The sequence below is a fragment of the Pleuronectes platessa genome, chromosome 15 (genome assembly GCF_947347685.1).
Source record: "Pleuronectes platessa chromosome 15, fPlePla1.1, whole genome shotgun sequence".
Lineage (NCBI taxonomy): Eukaryota > Metazoa > Chordata > Actinopteri > Pleuronectiformes > Pleuronectidae > Pleuronectes > Pleuronectes platessa.
Window position 1 is genome coordinate 14845864 of NC_070640.1, and position 20719 is coordinate 14866582.

The 20719-nt window shown below is 42.2% G+C and overlaps 2 protein-coding genes across 2 annotated transcripts in view; one reads left to right on the forward strand and one right to left on the reverse strand.

The window, feature by feature from the left end:
* Positions 1 to 1166: 1166 nt before the first annotated feature.
* Positions 1167 to 13300, forward strand: arhgap35b (Rho GTPase activating protein 35b). Its single transcript, XM_053440894.1, is given in 8 exon segments — positions 1167 to 1793; positions 4310 to 8221; positions 8545 to 8686; positions 9401 to 9478; positions 9665 to 9796; positions 10375 to 10480; positions 10614 to 10966; positions 10969 to 13300. Coding segments are annotated over 7 exon segments (4638 nt in total). The 5' UTR covers positions 1167 to 1793; positions 4310 to 4501; the 3' UTR covers positions 11076 to 13300.
* A 5784-nt stretch (positions 13301 to 19084) lies between these two features.
* LOC128457432 (cell adhesion molecule DSCAML1-like) overlaps positions 19085 to 20719 on the reverse strand; it is a 47955-nt gene continuing 46320 nt past the window's right edge. Inside the window, 2 exon segments of the mRNA XM_053442114.1 lie at positions 19085 to 19518; positions 20297 to 20608. Of these exon segments, the coding sequence (XP_053298089.1) occupies positions 19085 to 19518; positions 20297 to 20608 (746 nt within the window).

Below are 20719 nucleotides of genomic sequence, written 5' to 3' on the forward strand. Positions count from 1 at the left end.
ACCAGGAGGCGACAAGCCAATGATCCGCTGAAAGTAATGAGATATGATGACTGATGTCCGCCTCTGTTAAAGGTGGGAGAGCTGAGTGGTAGAACATATACAGACAGACCATACCATTCATGGCTGCCTCCACTATAATTCACTGTATAGTCGTTTTAAAATATACTCCCTATAACAGATATTCCTTTATTTGGTTTGGACCTCTCTCAACTCAAGGGCCCTGTGTATACTCTGTAGTCTGGTTTTCTTCTGTCTGTTTATTCACTTATATGACTTAAACTGTTTCTCTTTGTGACATGTTGTACAGCAGTTTGTTGTAATTTCAGTGTTTTCCTTATTCAAAATGACTTATTTTGCAATCTCCTTCAGGCCAATGGCTACAATAAGTAACGTGTTTGTTTTAAAAATACAGTTGACGGTTTGTTGTCTACTAAAATGTATGCTAAGTAGCAATTAAGTCATGTTTTTGAGACTTTATCTCTGAACTAAAGACAATTTGGATGAAAATAGTTCATACCCATGGAAAGCTAGCTTGCTAACATTTCTAAACAGCAACATAATTTCAAGCTAACTGCTCATAATACAAAAGGTACGTTCAAATCTTAGCTATCTTTTGCAGGCTTTTGAAACAATGTATTTAATTTTTCAGCCACACTTTCTTGCTTGACAAATATTAGTTTTAGATAAACATGAATTAGCAAGTGGCTAAAAGATAGACAGTAGCCTGGAATGAATGATTTGTATTTTAAGTTGTTTTAACCAAATAAAAACATTGTTATCCTGAAACATGATCTCTTAGAGCAGTAGCTGTGATTTTGAATGAAACTGTACCCTAAAAAACACACCGTTTACCTTGAAGTCTGGTGTTGTGGCCATGTCAGCTAGGAAAGTACCCAGGAATATTGAACTGCCTCTGATGCTACTGGTATTATTATTCAGTGTGATTACAAATATTTCATCCCAGCAGTAGCAGGAAGTGTGGTGGTAAAGTACTGAGTAGATACAGAGTAACAGAGTACTGTGGGAGTAACGAGCAGCAGGAGCAGGGAGCCGCTGCAGTTGAGTGAAGGCGCCGCTGGGTGAGTCCCTCTCTCCGCCGCCTCTGTCTCCACTGCTGCCTTTTCCCAAAGAAAAGAAGAGAGCAGAGAACTAGGTCCGGGGAGGAGGAGGGCCGCCGCCATTATCGGAAACCTGGCAGAAAACACGACTTTCACACACGCGATCTGCTCCGCCAGCCCGAGCGGGACACGAGGGGAGCCGTGTCGCAGCAGAAGCCCCCAATTTCGGACAGAAGCAGCGCGGACATTGCAACCAGCTCCGCGTTGTGTTGTGTGCGCGGCCGCCCCGGCCCAGCAGCAGCAGTATGTAGGCACAACAATGGACAGAATAATTATCGAAAAAGCAACGTGGTGAACCGAGGAGAAGACGACTGAGGAGGCTTCTCTTGTTTGTTTTTTTATACTACCAACACGCCTTGATTTCTCATGAGGGACAAACCAACTATTTGCAGGAGCTACATCGGATTGTTCTATTATCCGGGACATTTGATTCCTCCGTGTTTAATTGCAGCGAGGCAGTGCAGCTGAATAAAAGCGAATCCGCACACGAGCTGATTGACATTTTCAACCCCCCCAAATAAAGCAGCACAATCGCTGCGGGTTGCGGTATTCTCGGCACTATCGGTGGATCGGGAAGGTGCGTTCTGCGGCGGAGTGTCCGTGCACATCAGGCGGCGAGGGCTGCGGCAAGGGCTGGCCTGACAGATGCGGGAGGAGAAAGGGAGAACGCCGATGGTATGTACCCGACACGATCTCCTCTGCTTTATGGGCGGTTTCCCCTTGTAGTGGAGACTGGTGCACCCGCAGACACCTGGGTCAAAACATCCCCGTCCGGACATCGTGTGTCGGCGGGGAGGAGACGGGCCGTTCCCCCCTCGCTCGGGGCTCTGATTTCATTATGTAGATCGCGGGGCCTGGCGTGGTCAGCCCCCTGGAGCCCACGTTCTCCGTTAATCCCTGCTTTTTTTGCGACATGTAACCTCGCACCGATGTGTGTCTGAGTAAGCAGGCTCTGTACAGGAGGTAGACGCTGGTTGAACCGGGTAGTGATGCCGCTGCAGATGGGGTCAGTGCGGTTGTTTTTAATGTAGGAACTTGTCTGGTCATGTTGGATGTCAGGGCCCGGATCTGCTTAGCTGAGGTGCCGGCTGCTGCTGCTCAGCCTGTCAGAGCCCTGCGTGTTTCTCACGGGCGATCACTCAATGTGACTGCCTCTACTTTCACATCTAAATATTTGTTTCTGTGATTGTTTAGAGTCATTCCTCATTACCTCTTGATATGGTCTGTGTCATTAATATCACCATAACCCACAACAGAACCAAATAATCAAACAATACCTGGAAATGAGGACTAAAAGTAAAATATAGAAAAGATTTATCATTTTAGTAGAAGTACTTTGCTATATTATGACCACATTTGAGTTTGGAAAACCTGTATAGAAAAGTATTTTACCTCCATTGACCAGGTTTGATGTCACTATCATAATCAGAACAGGCTTGATTGGCCAAGTATGTGTACATATGCAATAAATTTGACTCCAGTTTGACATAGTTCTGCATAGTTTATCTCACAGTCCATCTTATGGTGGAAATCACTTAATTGCAGCTTTGTTGAAAAGCTCAGTCTCTCCATAACATTTATACTCTTCATGGTTTCACTAGTCCTGTGCCATGGCCGTAACCAGTTGTTCCTGTTAAAGTCTTCTTACTTGAAATCAAAAATTATTTTAAACAAATATTTTGCACAGTTTCAGTCACATATGCAAGTAAATGGGTAAGACATAGCACATCGAACTCAATTGGGATCAAATACACTTTTAATGATCTTGTGTACACTCTTTCAAAAGGGATGACTCGGTAACGTGTCATTTCCCCTTTTTGTTTGACTCTAGTGCGTCACATCAGGGAAATTCAGGTTGGCCATTTTCTGAAGGATTTGTTATAGATCAATATTGTGTGGAATCGCATCAGTGCTATAATAATGGAGAATCAATGCCACAGTATATTGAGTATTAAGTGTTGTTGAGGTTGAGCAGATACAGTAGCCTTTGTCACAGACTGCACTTGTCTGACTCGATTAGTTTACTCCATTCATTCACTGTGTTGTCATTGGAGATGGAGCTGAGAGCGCTTCTTCCATTTATAAGGAACAAGGGTTATGATGTAATGAGGAGAAACATGCAGACTGAGGTGGTCATTTTATTGCTGTCATTCCGCTCACTGATCAGCTGACATTGTCATTTAAAGAGCACAACTCCCCACATGTTTTTTCTTTGGATTGATGCATTCATTCGGATCCTGGTTTGACGTTACAGGAACTTATCTTGAGGCAGAGATGAAATAATACAGATGTAAAATGATTAAAAGTATAATATTTAATTGGACGTTTTTTTTTTAAACAACCAGGAAGTTCAGTGGCGTAAATGCTCCCATTTGAATACCCTTTAGTTTTGTTTTTCAGACAGAGAAGCAATATGTGACTGTCATAGGCCCCTTTGATATTTTACACCAAATTATCTGACAAAATACTGAACATATAAATTCAACAATGTGAATAATAGTTACAGCCCTGGAGTAGTAAATAAATCTGCCGGACAACTTAATGGAAAATCTCTGCTTCCTCATTTGAAATGCAGTTTATTGTATTGGACATTACATTTACCACTGAAATATATGGCCTCTGTCAGGAGATATTGTGACTTGTGGTCATTACTGGCGCTGTGACACTGTCTCTACTATGCTTTTGGTTGTTTCTTGATACGTTGTGCGACAGTCATAATCACAAAACAGTGATTTCATACATATTACAGTTAATTACTTTTGAAATATAATCAGGCTTGATACATCATCGTGACCGAAGCCATGGACAGTAAAGTGCTTCATAACCAGCTGAACTCAGAATAGCAAATAACCAGCACTCTTAGTTTTTACTGTTTACCCTGAATGTCAGTTCCTTTAGTATAATGTGGCATACAAAGGGAACAAGCACAACATGTATCTAAATGTGGTTATTGTTCGTCTCATATACTTTATTGTTAGGGATCACTCATTTATTAAGAAGTATAGAAATATAAATTGTTGCTATTAAAACTTCACTAATCCATTATCACATAAAGAATCATGCTTTATTAATAATAGGCCCATTGGTGGTTTGATAGATTTTCTCTTTTCCCAATTTCAAAATATATTTTTGTTAATACATCATTTTTGCCCAGTTTGTCTGATTTCTTGTTTTTCTTTTTTTCTTGACAGGATCTGAATCATATAAGGAATGAATAAACAACCTTCAGCTCATATTACTGCACTGCTATTTATTAAAATCGAAGCCCGCCAGAAGAAAAGTGAAATCTGATCACCCTTGTGGATCACCAACTTTATGGACAAACATTCAAGTGAACTCCTCTACACAGTGCCTGTTTATGGCAGGATGAGCATCAGCAGACGATGATGGCGAAGAAGCAAGATGCCCGACCGCCCATTTACAACCTCATGGTTGTGGGTTTGTCCGGAACAGAGAAAGAGAAGGGGCAATGTGGGGTTGGAAAGTCCTGTTTGTCTAATAGGTTTGTGCGACCTAGCGCTGATGACTTCTACTTGGACCACACATCAGTGTTGAGCACCAGTGACTTTGGGGGTCGAGTGGTTAATAATGATCACTTTCTGTTTTGGGGGGAGGTGTCAAGGGTTATGGAGGAGGGGCCTGAGTGCAGGTTGCACATTGTGGAGCAAACTGAATTCATTGATGACCAGACATTTCAGCCCCACCGTAGCACTGCGATGCAGCCCTATATGAAACGGGCAGCCGCAACCAAGCTGGCTTCAGCAGAGAAGCTCATGTACTTCTGTACAGATCAGCTTGGTCTGGAGCAAGACTTTGAGCAAAAGCAAATGCCTGAGGGAAAGCTGCAGGTGGATGGCTTCCTGCTTTGTGTTGATGTCAGCCGGGGCATGAACCGCAACTTTGATGACCAGCTGAAATTCGTCACAAATCTGTATGGTCAGCTTAGCAAGACAAAGAAGCCCATTGTGCTGGTCCTCACCAAGTGTGACGAAGGAGTGGAACGCTACATCAAAGATGCACATACATTTGGTATCACAAAAAAGAGTCTACCAGTAATTGAGACATCTGCACGGTCAAATATAAATGTGGAGCTCGCCTTCCTCACCCTGGTTCAACTTCTTGATAAGGGCAGAGGCAAGCCCAAGATAATTCCCTATTTTGAAGCCCTAAAGCTCCAGAGTCAGCAGATAGCTTCTGCCAAGGATCGCTATGAATGGCTCATCAACCGCATAGTTAAGAATCACAATGAAACCTGGTTAAACACCAGTCGACGCATGAACACCTCCCCAGAGTACAAAGAATACGTCTTCTTGGAGGGAACGGCTAAGTGCAAGAAGCTTTTTCAACAGCATGTTTACCGTCTGAAGCAGGAACATATTGAGAGACGTCGCAAAATTTACCTTAGCACTCTTCCCTTAGCACTTAGTTCTTTGGTGCCTGATCTGGATGAGATCGATCAGCTGAGCTGGTCTGGGGTACAGAAGGTTCTAGAGTCCAAGCAGCACTTTGCCCACTGGTTTGTGGTTTTGGAGGACTCCCCATGGGAGGATACATCACACATTGATAACATGGACGATGAGCGAATCCCCTCGGATCTACTGGAGACGGGGGAAGCAGAGGACATATTTAATGCACACCTGGAGCATCTGCGTAATGAGTGCAAGAGAGCAGAGATGAGGCTGGAGTTCAAACAGAAGTTGGCCTCTTCTCCCTTTGTCACACCTGGTAAACCATGGGAGGAGGCACGTAGCTTCATCATGAATGAAGACTTCTACCAGTGGCTTGAGGAGACGGAGTACTTGGACCTGTACAACCGCCATCAGAAGGATATCATTGATCGTGCAAAAGAAGACTTTCAGGAGCTTTTGCTGGAGTACTCTGAGCTTTTTTATGAACTTGAGGTAGATGCCAAGCCAAGCAAAGAGAAGATGGGAGCAATTCAGGAGGTTTTGGGGGAGGAACAGAGGTTCAAGGCACTGCAAAAGCTTCCAGCTGAAAGAGACGCTCTGGTACTGAAGCATATCCACTTTGTCTATCACCCTACCAAGGAGACCTGCCCTAGCAGTCCAAACTGCGGAGACTCTAAGATTGAACATCTCTTAGTTAATCGTTTCCCAACATGTTATCCCTTTTTTGAAGTGAAAGCTCATTTTGGAGACACCAAGGCTGACAGAATTAACCTTGTCATCCTCGGAAAGGATGGACTGGCCAGAGAATTTGCCAATGAGATTAGAGCTCTCTGCACAAATGATGACTGGTATGTGCTTGATGGGAAGATGTACGAGCTGATGCTGCGGCCTATTGAGGGAAATGTGCGTCTTCCAGTAAACTCCTTCCACACGCCCACCTTCACACCTCACGGATGTCTGTGTCTGTACAACTCAAAAGAGTCCCTCTCCTACGTGGTGGAAAGCCTTGAGCGAATTAGGGAATCAACTCTAGGTCGAAGGGATAGCCAGCTGGCACAGCTGCAAACGTCTCTGCTTTTAGTCACTAAAAGAGGTGTTGGATCATACGTGGATATAGGTGGAGAAACTGCCTTAAACCTAATAACACAAGGACAGCAGTTTGCAAGGAGACTGCAGTGTAGCTTTTTAGACCCTGCCTCCCCTGGTGTGGGCTATGGCCATAATGTCAATGAGACTCAAATCAACCAGGTGCTGAGGAGCCTCCTGGATCTTAGGAGAAGCTCATCCTTTAGTAGCAGCTCCCCACCGCTCCTCCCTGAGCCACAAGCTCTCCGAGACTCTCCTCATCAGCCGGCCCCGGAGGCAGACCTTCGTGTTGTCATGTGTTTAATGTGCGGAGATTCCTATGACATAGAGCAGCTCCTGTCCCCCTTTCTCATGCACCAGCACTGCAGGCCAATGTCTAATTGTGGAACCTCTGTATTGATAGAGCAAACAGTTGGTGGACACAAGCTGGCCATAGAGCTGTCTCTGCTCTCTTACCACGCCTCCTTCACTTTGAGGAAGAGCAGGTTAGTACACGGCTACATTGCAGTGTACTCAGTCTCTCGAAAAGCCTCCTTGGAGACTCTGTGTGCATTCTTATGTGAAGTTCAAGACATCATCCCAGTTCAGCTATTGGCTGTGGGAGATAGCAAAGCAGAGCTCACTGACAGTGACTACGCCGGTGAACAGATGATGCAGGGGGAGGAGCTCGCCCATGAGATCGAGGGTCGCTTCAATAGTTTGGTTTGTGGCTCTGGGGGCGTAGTGGGAGGCCTGCACAGAATCGAAATGTTCCATTCTTTTCTGATGGAGGTGGTGGAGAAACGCAACATTGTGGAGGCCACACACATGTACGATAATGTAGCTGAAGCATGCACCAATGAAAATGTGTACTCTCCACGCTGCAGTTCTCCCAGTCCTGTCACCATGTTCTTAGATTCAGAGGATGACGTTGAGCCATCTCCACCATACTATGATGGCACGCTCACTTCTCATAGTGGGGGCTTCAACCTGCCCGACTTAGATTCCAGTGACGTCTCTGTCATCTCTGATATCAGAGACTTTGAGAACAAACTCAACAACAAAGTGCCCCTCCAAGTTAGAGTCAAACCGGGGGTCACCTTTGACTTCCGCAAGGTCAGCCGTAACCCATATATCGATACACTCGGACATCGCCGCTCCCTGCCCTCTGCAGTTACCTGGGTTCCCGGTGGGGACGTGGGCTACGATCCCTCAGACTACGCCGAACCCATGGATGCTGTTTCCAAACCCCGTCCGAGCAATGATGAGATAATCTACTCGGTGCCACACGACAGCACACAAGGCAAAATCATCACCATCCGCAACTCCAACCGGATGCACTCGAATGGAAATGGCTCAGACAGCGAAGCAGACAGCAGCTCTCTTGAGCGGAGGAGGAAGTTTTCCGCAATAGGGGTGAAGCCTCGTCTTTACCGCGACCGATCCAAACGGCTCGGCAAATTCAGCAGCTTCCGGACAAGCTTCATAGGCAGTGATGATGAGATGGGAGCTCTCCTAAAGTCCAAGGAAGATGATTTTGGGACCCTGAAAAGTGAAAGTCTTGTTATCGAGGAGAGTGAGGACCCAAAAAAGAGGAACATTCTGAAGAGCCTGCGACGTACGGCCAAGGTGTGTTCATCATTTTTCACTCAATAATCTCAAACAGAAGTTAATTAATTTTCCAAACACTTTGTCCTAATGAAAGATTAGAGTAATTGCTACAGGTTTAATAGCAGAGGTCGGCATAAAACAAATCAGGTCAGTGTTGAGTAAGGCTGTTTCAGAGAGGACTAAGATATTAAGCTTGTGACTACATGGAAGGAACTCCTGATTTTCTGTTGAAGAAGAACATTACATTTAATTAGAGGCCAGTGAGCCTTCCACGTGGTATCAACATATTTATCTATCCATGTTCGAAATGATAATAGTCTTCTGTCTTTATTTCTCCACAGAAAACAAGAACAAAGCCCCGACAAGCTGTTCCCAAGCCCCCGGAGAACCTTTACTTTGGGATCCCTCTCGTGAATGTGGTATCCCCAGACAGACCGATTCCACTCTTCATCGAGAAGTGTGTCCGCTTCATTGAGACAACAGGTAAAAAAAAAAAAAAAATCTTTCACTTTACATGTATTACTGCTGCATTGTGATTCAAAATGTGCAAAAGTTTTATCTGAGATACTAATATACTGAGGTAATTTATTTATTGCTTTAACACATTTATTGTTTGATCTCCTAAACCTGCTCATAGCCATTATTATAGTAATGTGAATTTAATACAGTGGTTAGTCCGGCGAGATCCACATTAATGCATTTTAGGTTTAAAATTTGGTTATAAATTGACAACAATCTCAGTCCATACAAACACACGTGAATAGGAAAATCATGAAACCATTCACAAACAGGAGGCTGACCGTCTATTTGCTCTTGGTTATTCAGTTGAAGAAAAGACTATATATGAGAAACAGTTCTGACAACAAGTAAGAGAAGGAATTTCTTAATAGCGCATCTATCATTAGTCAATTAGGAAGCGAATGCTGGTCATTGTTTCCAATGACTACAACGCAGATCTGCAGTTTTCAAACTAAAAGGGAGCAGCAGTGTTTCCAAACTTCAAAAATGTGATGAGTTTTAAAACGGAATTGAGTGAGTAGCCTCAGTTTCAGTTCAAGTTCTCCTCCGGCATCTGTATTGACATGTCTGTTTGCAGTTGGGCTAATGAAGGGTTTGTGCTTTGCTTGTTTCCCACTGTGCCCCTCCCTCTCCCCGCCTCGCCCCCCTTTCCTCCGCTGCGCTCTGTTTTTTCCTCAGGCTTGAATACCGAGGGTTTGTATCGTGTCAGCGGCAACAAGTCCGAGATGGAAAGCATGCAGAGACAGTTTGAACAGGGTGAGTTGCTCCTCAGATTTGTTTCAACCAGCTGTTTGACGTGTAATTATGGGGCTGCCTCATCAAAACAAAAAAACGCTTACCAAAGGAAAGTGACACACCACCAATTGTTCCGTCCTGATGACATCTACGACTGATGGGCTCATTTTGTCTGATCCCTTTAACGCTCTCATTCTCCTCGTACAGACCACGGATTAGACCTGGTGGAGAAAGACTTCGCCATAAACACTGTGGCTGGAGGCCTCAAAAGCTTCTTCTCTGAGCTGCCTGAGCCCCTGGTGCCTTCTGCCCTGCAGGTGGACCTACTGGATGCTTTCAGTAAGCAAACACTGCTGGGATGGGAGGGTCACTACCAGAACATAAAAAGATTGTTTCTTTAGGAGGGATGAGGGTGGGGGGGGGGGGGGGTTTGGCAGATCTGTTCTGCTCAGTTTAAGGCAGTGGAGGAGGAAGTATTCAAACATTTAATGAGTAAAAGTACCACATTAACTCCTCTACTTGAGTAAAAGTAAGTAAGTAAGTGCTTGCTTTGAAATATATAAAAGTACTTGACAAGTGTAGGCTATACATAGTTTTTTTTAAACCAGGATAAACTCGCTAAAGAGGAAAATCACTCCTTAAAAACTGTGAACAAGTAATGCAGTGCTTTTTAAAAGTGGTGTAGAAAGTACAGATATTTGTTAAATATATGTAGTCGAGTAAAAGTGAAAAGTACACAAAAATAAATCTACAGATATATGAACCAGTACAATAACCAAAGTTAATGTGCTACAGTACAGCCTACCACTCAGTTTTAGGTGTTTCAGCGTTGAGAGGAGCGAGACATTTTACAGTCAAATTACTGTCTGTAATGATGAGGCCTGAGATTGAGTGGTAACTTGTTTCCGTGTGTCCAGGAATAAGTGACCGAGAACAGAGGCTATATACGATGAAGGATGTTCTGAGGAGGTTCCCCAGAGAGAATTATGAAGTCTTCAAATATGTCGCGAGCCACTTACACAAGTAAGTTCCCTGTCTGCTGTTTTAATCAACTTCATGGATTTGTTGGTTTTCTGTTGTAGACCCCCACCAGTGTCTCTGCACTGTGCGATGAGAATGAATACGTTTGAGTCTGATTGTGTGTTTGTTGTCTCAGGGTGAGCCAGTTGCACAGGCTGAACTTGATGACCAGTGAAAACTTGTCCATCTGCTTCTGGCCCACACTCATGAGGCCAGACTTCGTCACAATGGACGCCCTGACTGCCACACGCACCTACCAGACAATCATCGAGAGCTTCATCCACCAGTGTGCGTTCTTCTTTTACAACCAGCCCCTCATCGACTCCCCCACGGGCCTGGCAGGCCTCCCCGCCTCACCCACCACCACCCTCAGTGGGAGCTCTGCCTACTCCGGTTACCGCTCCTCGCCGCCCCACACCACCGCACACTTCAGCCCCCTGCAGCAGTCCCCACCCACCACCCCCCAGTCTCCCCTGCAGTCCCTGCTCCCTCCCCTCCACCAACACCCCCACTCCCACCACTCCCCCGCCGAACAAGAGACACTGTGAGAGACAATGAAACCACGTGTGCCCATGATGATGCTGGACCTTATCACTAACACGCACTAAGAGATAAAAAAAATAAAATGAAGAAAAAAAAAATAAAGTGCACTTGCACACCACATTTCTGATCATGGACAACTTAGGTTATGAAGAGCGGAGAGGGTGAAGTGTCTGAGAAGCTTCTCCAACCTGCCATTTGTGTCCATACCCGTGTGCATCGGGGCCAGCCGCCATTAGCAGTGACTCTCCCTCTGCCCTCCAAGTCCCTCAGAGCCTGGAATTTGACATTAGGGCAGAAGTGGAGGACATAGGTCACTGTCACAGTAAGCCTCTCTTCTGTCAACAGCCACCACTACCAAGAAATAGAAACCTCTATGCCAAGCTGGAAGGATGATTTGTGTCCACCGTGTTTTTTCCTGTGTATAACTGTTTTAGTTTTGTTTCCTCATGAAAGTACTGCCACTGGATTTATAGACTGCTCCTCTGTAGGTCCTTTAGGCAGCAGTGTGCCCCAATTAGCAGAAGTTCCTCTGTCTGCCTTTGGGGCTTCTCTCATTGAATCTACCTGAGGGGGGCAGCATGGGGAGGGAAGGGAAGGGGTAGGTACACATCCAGGGATGCACTTTAATGATCACTGTTGATTTACCCCTCTACAGGGTTTATTTGTTTGGTTGACATACTGTTTTCTTGTGTGTTTTTAATTTCACAGCTCAAACAGCCATACCCATTGCTTCTACAGAGCTCTGGCAGATCAAACTTTGTTTACATCAAACTTGTTTTTGTATCAACAAACTTATCTGAAGCACTTTTTGATAGTGTAGTGTTACATTTGCTGAAATGCCACATTGATTGTCAATATTGTTTGTTCAGTGGGTGAGTGTGGCATCAGTGCAGGCTTCTGAAACAAGATCCTTTTGTAAAAACTTGCGTTCTTAAAGTGGATCCAGAGTTCCCGTTCTAGGTTGATGGGGAAATCTGGATCTGCTTCTCCTCCTCGTTCATCCAGCCATGTGAACGATTTTTTTGTTTTTGTTTTAGAGTTTGTCCTCTTTCTAGCTGATAATGGATCAGAGTGGATGTTTAGGGAAGTTTGGTTTAATTTGACCATTATCATATCAGACAGCAACAGTCAAGTGAAGGAGAAATCATTGAAATTTTGAATGTGTAACCTAGTCATCCCATAACACGACTCTGCATTGCCACCTGGTGTCCATGGAAACCCAACGCTCGAAACATGATAGGTTGCTGGATGTGTTGCTATGGCTCTCCGTCAATCCCAGCTCTTTGTATCCATCTAATATTAAGGACCTTTAACTCGGAAGGTTTAGTATTCTCAACGCACTGTTACCGCTAGTCCTGCTTTACAATACAATGACCAGTAGACGTTAAATATTTGTGAACAAGACGCGTTCAGGAAGCACCGCCGGCCGTTTACCTGCTCTAGTGAATTGGTTTTGTGCTGACACGTTCTCATGGAGAAAAAAAAAAGGCAGCACATTTTAAGAGGTAGCACTGTCAATGAAGACCTGTTGAATATAAACATTACACTTATTGAGAGGAGGCACCGTCTTTTGAACAGGATTGAGTGAAAGCTTGAACACCAGACACACACGTTCCCCCGATGATTGTGGCTCTGTTATGGATCTTGGTTGCAACAGTGACCAGATTAGTTTGATCATTGGCTGCTTGAGATCATCACTTCTGGTACTTTTGGAAATCACGATGCTGTCGGAAGTCAGTCAGTCATTTTATATGTTTATCAGACTAAACCGAGGGCTTTTCCCAAGCTGCCTCAGATATGTTAGCTGTAACATTACGACTGGAACCGAGCGGCTGTCCCACGATAACACGATTCTTTGGGAGTATATTACCGGCAAATCTACCGCTCGACAAGCAAAAAGTGAGTGCATACTACTCTATAATGGTTGTTTATTTGTATGTTGGGGAACGCCACCCTTTAGTCAATGGTAGAAAACATTTCTAGTGTGTATTTCAATGATTTGAAAGTCCATTTTTACCATTTTTGTGGATGGTTCAAGGCCACTTAAGTTTAGTGCATGATTTAAAAACACACCGAGGGAGACGGATGAAAGCCTCTCCCTGTTTTAAAAACATGAAATCAGTACAAGAATGAAACTAAAAACTGAAGTGAAACGTGAAAGTTTATGAACTGTACACCAAGAGCAAACCATGGAATTTGTCTGACTGAGAATAGTGTTTGAAGATGAAGGCCTTATGTGAACTGTATAATAGTTAATAAATTAAATCTTGTAAAACTGTCCTCCGCTTCCCTGTGGTGCATGAGTTTGTCTTTCATTGATTCTTTTACAGTTTCAGAGGTACCTCGGACCTTTACTGACACAATATGTCAACTTTACATTTGAAACCTAAATGCTTCCACCAAGGAGTTTGTGTTTTTATGTTTGAAAACTGGATTATGCAACAGATGAACGGATCACCACTAAACTTGGACAAAGGATGTGGTATGGGTCGAGAAAGAACCCATTAAATGTTGAAGTGGATCCAGAGTTTGTGTTTTCACTTCCTTAAAATGTTTGCATTTCTACACATTTTCATTTATTTCTCAGAATAATTCATGGATCCTGATAAATTTTAAGGGAACTGATCTAGTCAATTTCAATGTAGTTTCATAAGGGGACTTTTAATAATTATTATTAGTCAGGCAAATTAATTGGCTTTTTGGGGGCTTTAACATGCTCAAATTCTTACCAAAATTTGCAGAAAATTAGAAAGTGGTGAAAATCTGTATGTGCAAGCCAAGAGTAATATTTGCTAATTATTAGAAGAAAAAAGTATTTACCTCCTGCGCAGAATTCATTAAATACTATTTTATTTTATTCTATTTGCCATTATTATTGACAAATAAAACTACCAAATGTGTCATAATTATCTATTGTAATAGTAATTTCAAGGAAGAATGATATGGAAAGTTTTGGTCTGATATAAATTTTATTTATACTGTGCAGGCTTAAAAATGACCACACAATCACTGAGAATAATAATAATAATAATAATAATAATAATAATGCAATTAATATCATCAGTTATATGTTTAACAATAATAATAAAAATATATAATATAAATCTATAAATCTATAAATAATAATAGTGCGTTCAGGAGCAACCGAAGAGCCAAGTATCTTTAAGTTATTCATCGTGTCATTGTCAGTTGGAGACTCACATCCTTTCATCACATGATCACATGTGATCCCACATACACGTTCAGTATTCACACTTTTACAAAATACAGTATTTAAAAATGAGCAAATAAAACACAAAGGTTTTCTAAGAGATAATTCGAAGTTTTAAATGCTGCTATTTGATCCAACTGTTGGAAAATATGAAGAACTTAAACTAAATGATTAGTAAAATACAAGTAAAGTCTAATAATGATAAGATGGAAGTTTTCTCTATGAAAGAGACAGAAACACTGGGCACTTTACAAATTCAGGCCCTGCTGATCATGATGGGGAATAAAGTTTGAGTCGTCTAGGGCTTTTAAATGTCTTTTCTAATGAATAATTTCAAGCTTTTATTACAATTGTCAAAACTGTGGGACCTAGGGAATTATATCAATCTTATAATTTTGTTGGTTCAAATATCAGCACTGTGGAGGGGAGGCAGTTCTTTTTTTTTTAAAGTTCACCGTACTGCCATTAGACAAGTACCTGAATGTTTCACTGTGCAATAGTGGATTGAGGTTTAAACTACATGTCCTGAATCACCAGCTGGTGAAGCAACACAGCAAAGCATGAATATAGCAGTTTTGAAATGTAACGTGTGCAGCATATTCACTCCACAAATAATCAAATTTAGAGATGAATCTATGTAAATCCATCCATCCCTCTGATATATAAGATAATTCTACACAAACAATGAAATGAAAGAGCCATGCTGTAGTAACTGGAAGCTGTAGTATGTTGCATGCACGGGTGCAGGGGACTCTGAAAAGCATCAATTATTCAAAACAAATCCGTCATGAGCCACTGCTCTCTTTTGGTGGAATAATTCCCTTACAGTGTCTGTTCACCTAGTGGGGAGATGGTCACACAGCATAATGATATGGTGCCATCTTGTGGTTGCATGCATGTTGCAGAGCTATGACAGCGTGAGAGTGGATTCTCATGTATCTCATGACATGTTTTAATAACTTTGTACTTGGTCCACTCTCTTCACACCTCGGATTTCAGATTCAACCTCTCTAAAGACCTCTCCATGTAAAGATGCATCACTGAAACCAAGCCGAAATCTGGTGGAGAGCGCCCTCTCTCGGCTGCTCAGACTGGATTAGTCATCGGATAAAGGCAGGGCTCAAGAAAATAAAACACAGGTTCACTCTGCTCTGTTTCTGTCAACAGTTTTTTGAGGGGGACTAATGTTGTGAAGCCTGTTGGTGCAGGATGGCATGGTAGAGGGAGCAGACACAAGAGCTACTTCAAGTAACGTGTTGACGGACAGGCTGGGCACCATTACATCCGTTTCAGGAGTGCTGGAGAAATTCACCTTTCACTATTATTATTCTGTGATGCTAGTGGTGTGGTGCATCTCCAGGTGATTAGCTGTGAAGTGTTGTCATTTACTTTTTAATCTGCCTAGGAGGTTATGTTTTCATCTACTTATATTGTTAAAGAAACTACAGGGCAGATGACCACACATTGGTAAGGATGCAGTATGGATCAGGGAAGAACCCATTACATTTTGGTGCAGATCCAGATCAGGGGGCGGATCCATTCAATTTCTTTAACATGTGAGATAAGATGTTGTTTTTTTTGTTTCTTTTGCCATTTTCACAAATCTCCGATGGAAATACTCACGGATATTGTTGAAGAAAACCCGGCCCATTTCGGGAACTGAATCTAAGGGGACTTGTTGGGCATTGGTGTAGGTCTGCCCTCTACTGTCATGTGTCATTCTAGTTCTGTCTTCATTTGACTAATCACAGATTGGTTATTTTATATCAACACCACTAAAGCAGAACGTTGGCTCCACCATCTTGTTGCCTTGTTGAGGTCCCTTGTGTCAATTTTTTTTTTCTAGAACTTAATTGTTTTCATGTTTATTGAATTAATTTGTTGTAAATTTGCTCACATGAAATGACTTGTCGAGTCAGACACATTTAAAACTTTTGGTTTTAAAGTCTTGTGATTATATAACTGCTAATTTCGTAACCAATAACTAAATATTCTCTCAGATAATCAATATATAAAATATCAGAAAATGGGGAAATATGCCGTCATCACTGAGCAAAGAGAAGTCTATCAAACTGTGAGAAAACTTTGAAACAAGCAAATATTCACATTTGTGAAGCTGTCTTTTTTGGGGCATTTTAGCTTGGAATTTAAAATAATCAATTAATGATTAGAATTGTTGCGATACATTTTCTGTCAATATACTAATCGGCTGATCAACTGACAATTTCAGCTCCTTCTGGAGGACTGAGGAATAAAAGAATGAAACTGCCATAGTTGAGGTCACTGAGGGGCCTACAGCTACACAAAGGGCCCCTATTGCAAACAAACATGAGGAGGAAAACACAACTCGGGCACAACTCGAATGACAGAAACCTTGACGTATGAAAGATAGCTTTATTGCACAAGGTGTTAGAATGATCTTTTTAGTTTTTGCTTTCTTTTCATAGAAAATGTACTTTTGAACACAAGCAATTGCTATAACAAGCAACTCAAACAAATGTTTGGGATACCCTCAACATTTTTTTTAGCTTTTGATTTTCATACATTTTTTCTCTCAATTTTTCCCTTTTAGCAAGCATGCAATGACTTTTCTGAGGATGAACAAAAATACAAAATAATGATAATAAAAAAAGTAAATAGGACAAATGACAACATCAAAAGACCTTAAAAAAAGAATAAAAATTCAACAAATTAGTATAAAAAACATAAAGGGAAAGAAAAATGTTTTTTTTTGCCCATTTCAGAAGTAAAATACTTTATTTTTGATACTATTTCAATTTTGAAATTGGGGCATTCAACCCTGATGTGTCCCCTGATTTATTCTGACGAAAATAGCTCTTCATACAAAACTGTGTTTTATGTACAAGACTTAATCTATAAACAACACTGACAAAGGTAGCGATGATGGATCTTTATGTTTAGGGGTGGTGACTTTTTACTTTAATTTATCTGAGCAGGGGAAATTGACGGGAGTATGAACGCTTCAGGTTTACAGACCACCTCCAGTCCAGTATATACACAATACAATAGTAGTTTGTGTGACTAAAAGAGCTACGAGTCCCTGATTTCACTTGGCTGAACTGGTTTTAGTCACAGGCCACATACCTCAGTACTGTTTAGCCTCTGGAAATCAAACATTTTTTGTCAAAATCCTAAATTAAATCAAAAAAGGAATATCATAAATCAAAATCAACAGACTTACAGACATCACCCTCCCTGGACAAACAAAACAAACAAATTGATCAAATGAATACAAACCACAGAACACCATAATGGCAATGCTTGAAAAAACATCCCAATAGGATCTTGTGTGAACGTACATTTATGGAGGGGTGTGGTGGTAAATAAAGTGGGATATACTGTATACAGTACTTCAGACAGGGCAACAACAAAGATATATCAATTAAGTGGACATTATATATTTTGTTTTTTTATCAATGAACTCCCTGAACATAGAACTTCTCTCATTATATTATTTTTCATTCACATCATAACTGGGATTCCTTCTTTATCTCTCCTTTCTCTGAAGAGCTGAATATGTTAGTATCTCTATGACTTTCAGTTACAGAGGCTTTAATACTTTAGGATAACTCGCGCTTCAGCTAATAGCAACATAAACATAAAACTGATTTAGGGATCTTCTTTGATACTGATTATTTGGTTTCTGAACGTACATGTATTTACTAACCCATCAGACTCCGTAGAGTCTCCATGAGCAGGCTTTCTGTCGTGATTGTTTCCACCAGTAAAGTAGGCATTGCAAACCGGGGAGGTTATAATCTGTTCAACCAGTCAGCTGTTTCCCTTTACAGGAACTGAAACTAATACTAAGTAGCCTGTCATGCTTTTTCCCACCTCATCATGGGACACTTCTCGTAGTCGGTCTACATACAGGTAATATACAGACGTTCCTGTAAATACACTAAACTTTTATTCTTTCTTTAGTCAAACCTTCTTAAAATTTCTCTTCTTAAATTGTTATGATTGAGCGATTGTCTCGTTCTTAAATTTGACATTAACATTTAATTTCTGTATGTACACTATTGTGGCACATACAATTTATATTTTTCCATAATTTAACGTAAACGTCAATAATATACCTACATAGAAATATATATGTAAATTCTTTATATTACCAAATATTCTCTATTTGTAATGTCAATAATCATAGCTTGTTCATTTGAGTCATCAACACTGTTCAGCTGGAGATATTCTGTCACATGAACATGATGGAAGTGTTTTTTTCTTTCTTGGAAGTGAACCTGAATCATTTCTTTTGGATTTTAATTTGCCAATAGATATTTGGGACTTAAAGAGACACATAGAGGGTGGAAGATACAGTAAGAATAGGGAACTTAACGGGACGTCCTGCAAATTGACAATAATACTCAAAGTATGGAGGACAGCATGTGTGTGCGTGAGAGGCAGGGTGGCCACACAGCTTCATACTGGCTATCGTAGTTGTCATCATCATAAACACAGAGCTTTTAGCTCAGTTATAGTCACTATGTCCAAATGACCACAGAATCGCTTCATGTTTTTTTTTTTTTTTTTTGTTGCTGTGCAGCTCCTGTGAGAACTGCGCGGAGCTGAGCACCAGCCGGCTGGAACTGTTAGTTGGAGTTAGTAGTTCTTTTACATAGTCCCAGGTAAGCATGAAAAGTAGGGTTAGCTGGGTCTCTGTTTGGGAGAGCACCTATCTCGAGGAAAACTAGACAGGGTGCTGGGCAGTTCACCATTAGCTGGGTGTAAAGAAAGATGGTTGCATGCCCTTCCTGGCCCAGACTGAAGAGTGCCAGGGTGGGGCTGGCTGAGGAGGGGGACAGCAGTGCAAGTCTGTGCAAGAGAATGGACTACACCAGTGTGTACGACTTGGAGTAGGCCCCCGCACTCTGTTTCTGCAGTCTCCCCAGTGCAGAGGAGCTGCTCTCAAGCAGCGAGTCTCTGGAGCCCCCCACCTTGTTACAGTTGGTGGGGTTGCTGCCTGTGCTGGAAGTGGAAGCTGTTGCTGCGGTGTTGGAGCTGGGCATGGTGAGAGTCCTTTGGGGCAAGGTGGCGGTGCCCAAGCTCGAACCCAAGCTGCTCAGCCCAGAGTGGCCCAGCGTCAGGGACGGCTGCTTGGTAGGGTCCAGAGTTTTGTGACGGCCCTGGGTGTGATACGCCCGCTGCGTCAGGCTGCGGATCGAGGCTTCCCGCGGCGGCACAACCGGGCATGGGTCGTGGAGCTCCCCTTGTTTGCGGAAGAATGGGTCTGTCTTCATGTAGAGGGGTAGGTTGCAGAATTCACCTGGAGAAAGCGTGAAAGGGGTCAGGACGAGTTCAACAGAGTGAGGTCATTTAAAATGTTTTGTGTCATTTTGACTGATTGATCTGAATGAGGATTTTCAAATTCCGATTTATAAATACATCCTAAGCTTTTATAACTCCTTTGAATTTATATTTTTGTGACAAACACAGCAGACATTTGACTTACGGAGATAGTTCACCCAAAAAGGAAAATTCACTCATTATCTACTCACCACCACTGTGCCACTGGAGGGGTGGGTGAGGGTTTGAATCCACAAAACACTTTTGGAGTTTCAGGGGTAAACATTTTAATATCTGAAGCCGTGTTCGTGGATGAATCACAGAGGACATTTAGTCCTCCGGAGTAAATGATGCTGTTTCAAGTTGATTTTTTTTTTAACGTTTGAAGAATTGGTCACCATTTACTTCCAATGTATAGGATCGGCTGCAACACTGTTTGTAGATTATGAGTGAATTTTCATTTTTGTGTGAACTATCCCTTTATGCTACACTGGGAACCACCCTTGTGTAGTTTAAGTAATTATAGCCTAGTGGTGTTATTTAGTTTTAGATTTTACTTATATCATTATTTTAATTTCTCACAGTAAATAACATTTCCTACTTTAGGTTATATTTTAGGGTCTCAATGCAATAACTAAGAATCTTCAATCTACACTGCATGTTTTAAATGAAAAACAAGTTAATTGAAAATACAAACTGAATGCAAAATGTATTATCATAGGTACTGTCCCTGCAGGACTCTCGTCTGCCATACTTACTTTTGTTGGCGCGGTGGGGAATGGGCACAGCCACATTTTTACCACGGTCGTAGTCCTGCGGTTTGGGCGGCGAGGCGGTGAAGCGGCAGATGCCGGGTTCAGACGGCGTGCTGAGGGAGGTCATGCTGTCCGCTGGGTCGTTGGTTCCTGTGGTCATTTGGTCAGAGGAGCTGTCGGAGATGAAGCACTCTGTGATGGTGAACTTGGCATGCTGCAGGTGCTCCTCCAGCTTGGCGTGCTCGTAGGCCCTCGCCAGCTCCTCGTAGGTGGAGGAGGCGCTCTCAGTCGACACCATGCTGTTGCGACCCTTATCTGGAAAAAGAGAAGAAGATGTAATTGCGGTAAAAATCGATCCAAAATCTTATTTAAAGCCTTGCTGCACTTGATAAGAACCTATTTAAGACACGTTTAAGATTTTCGTAA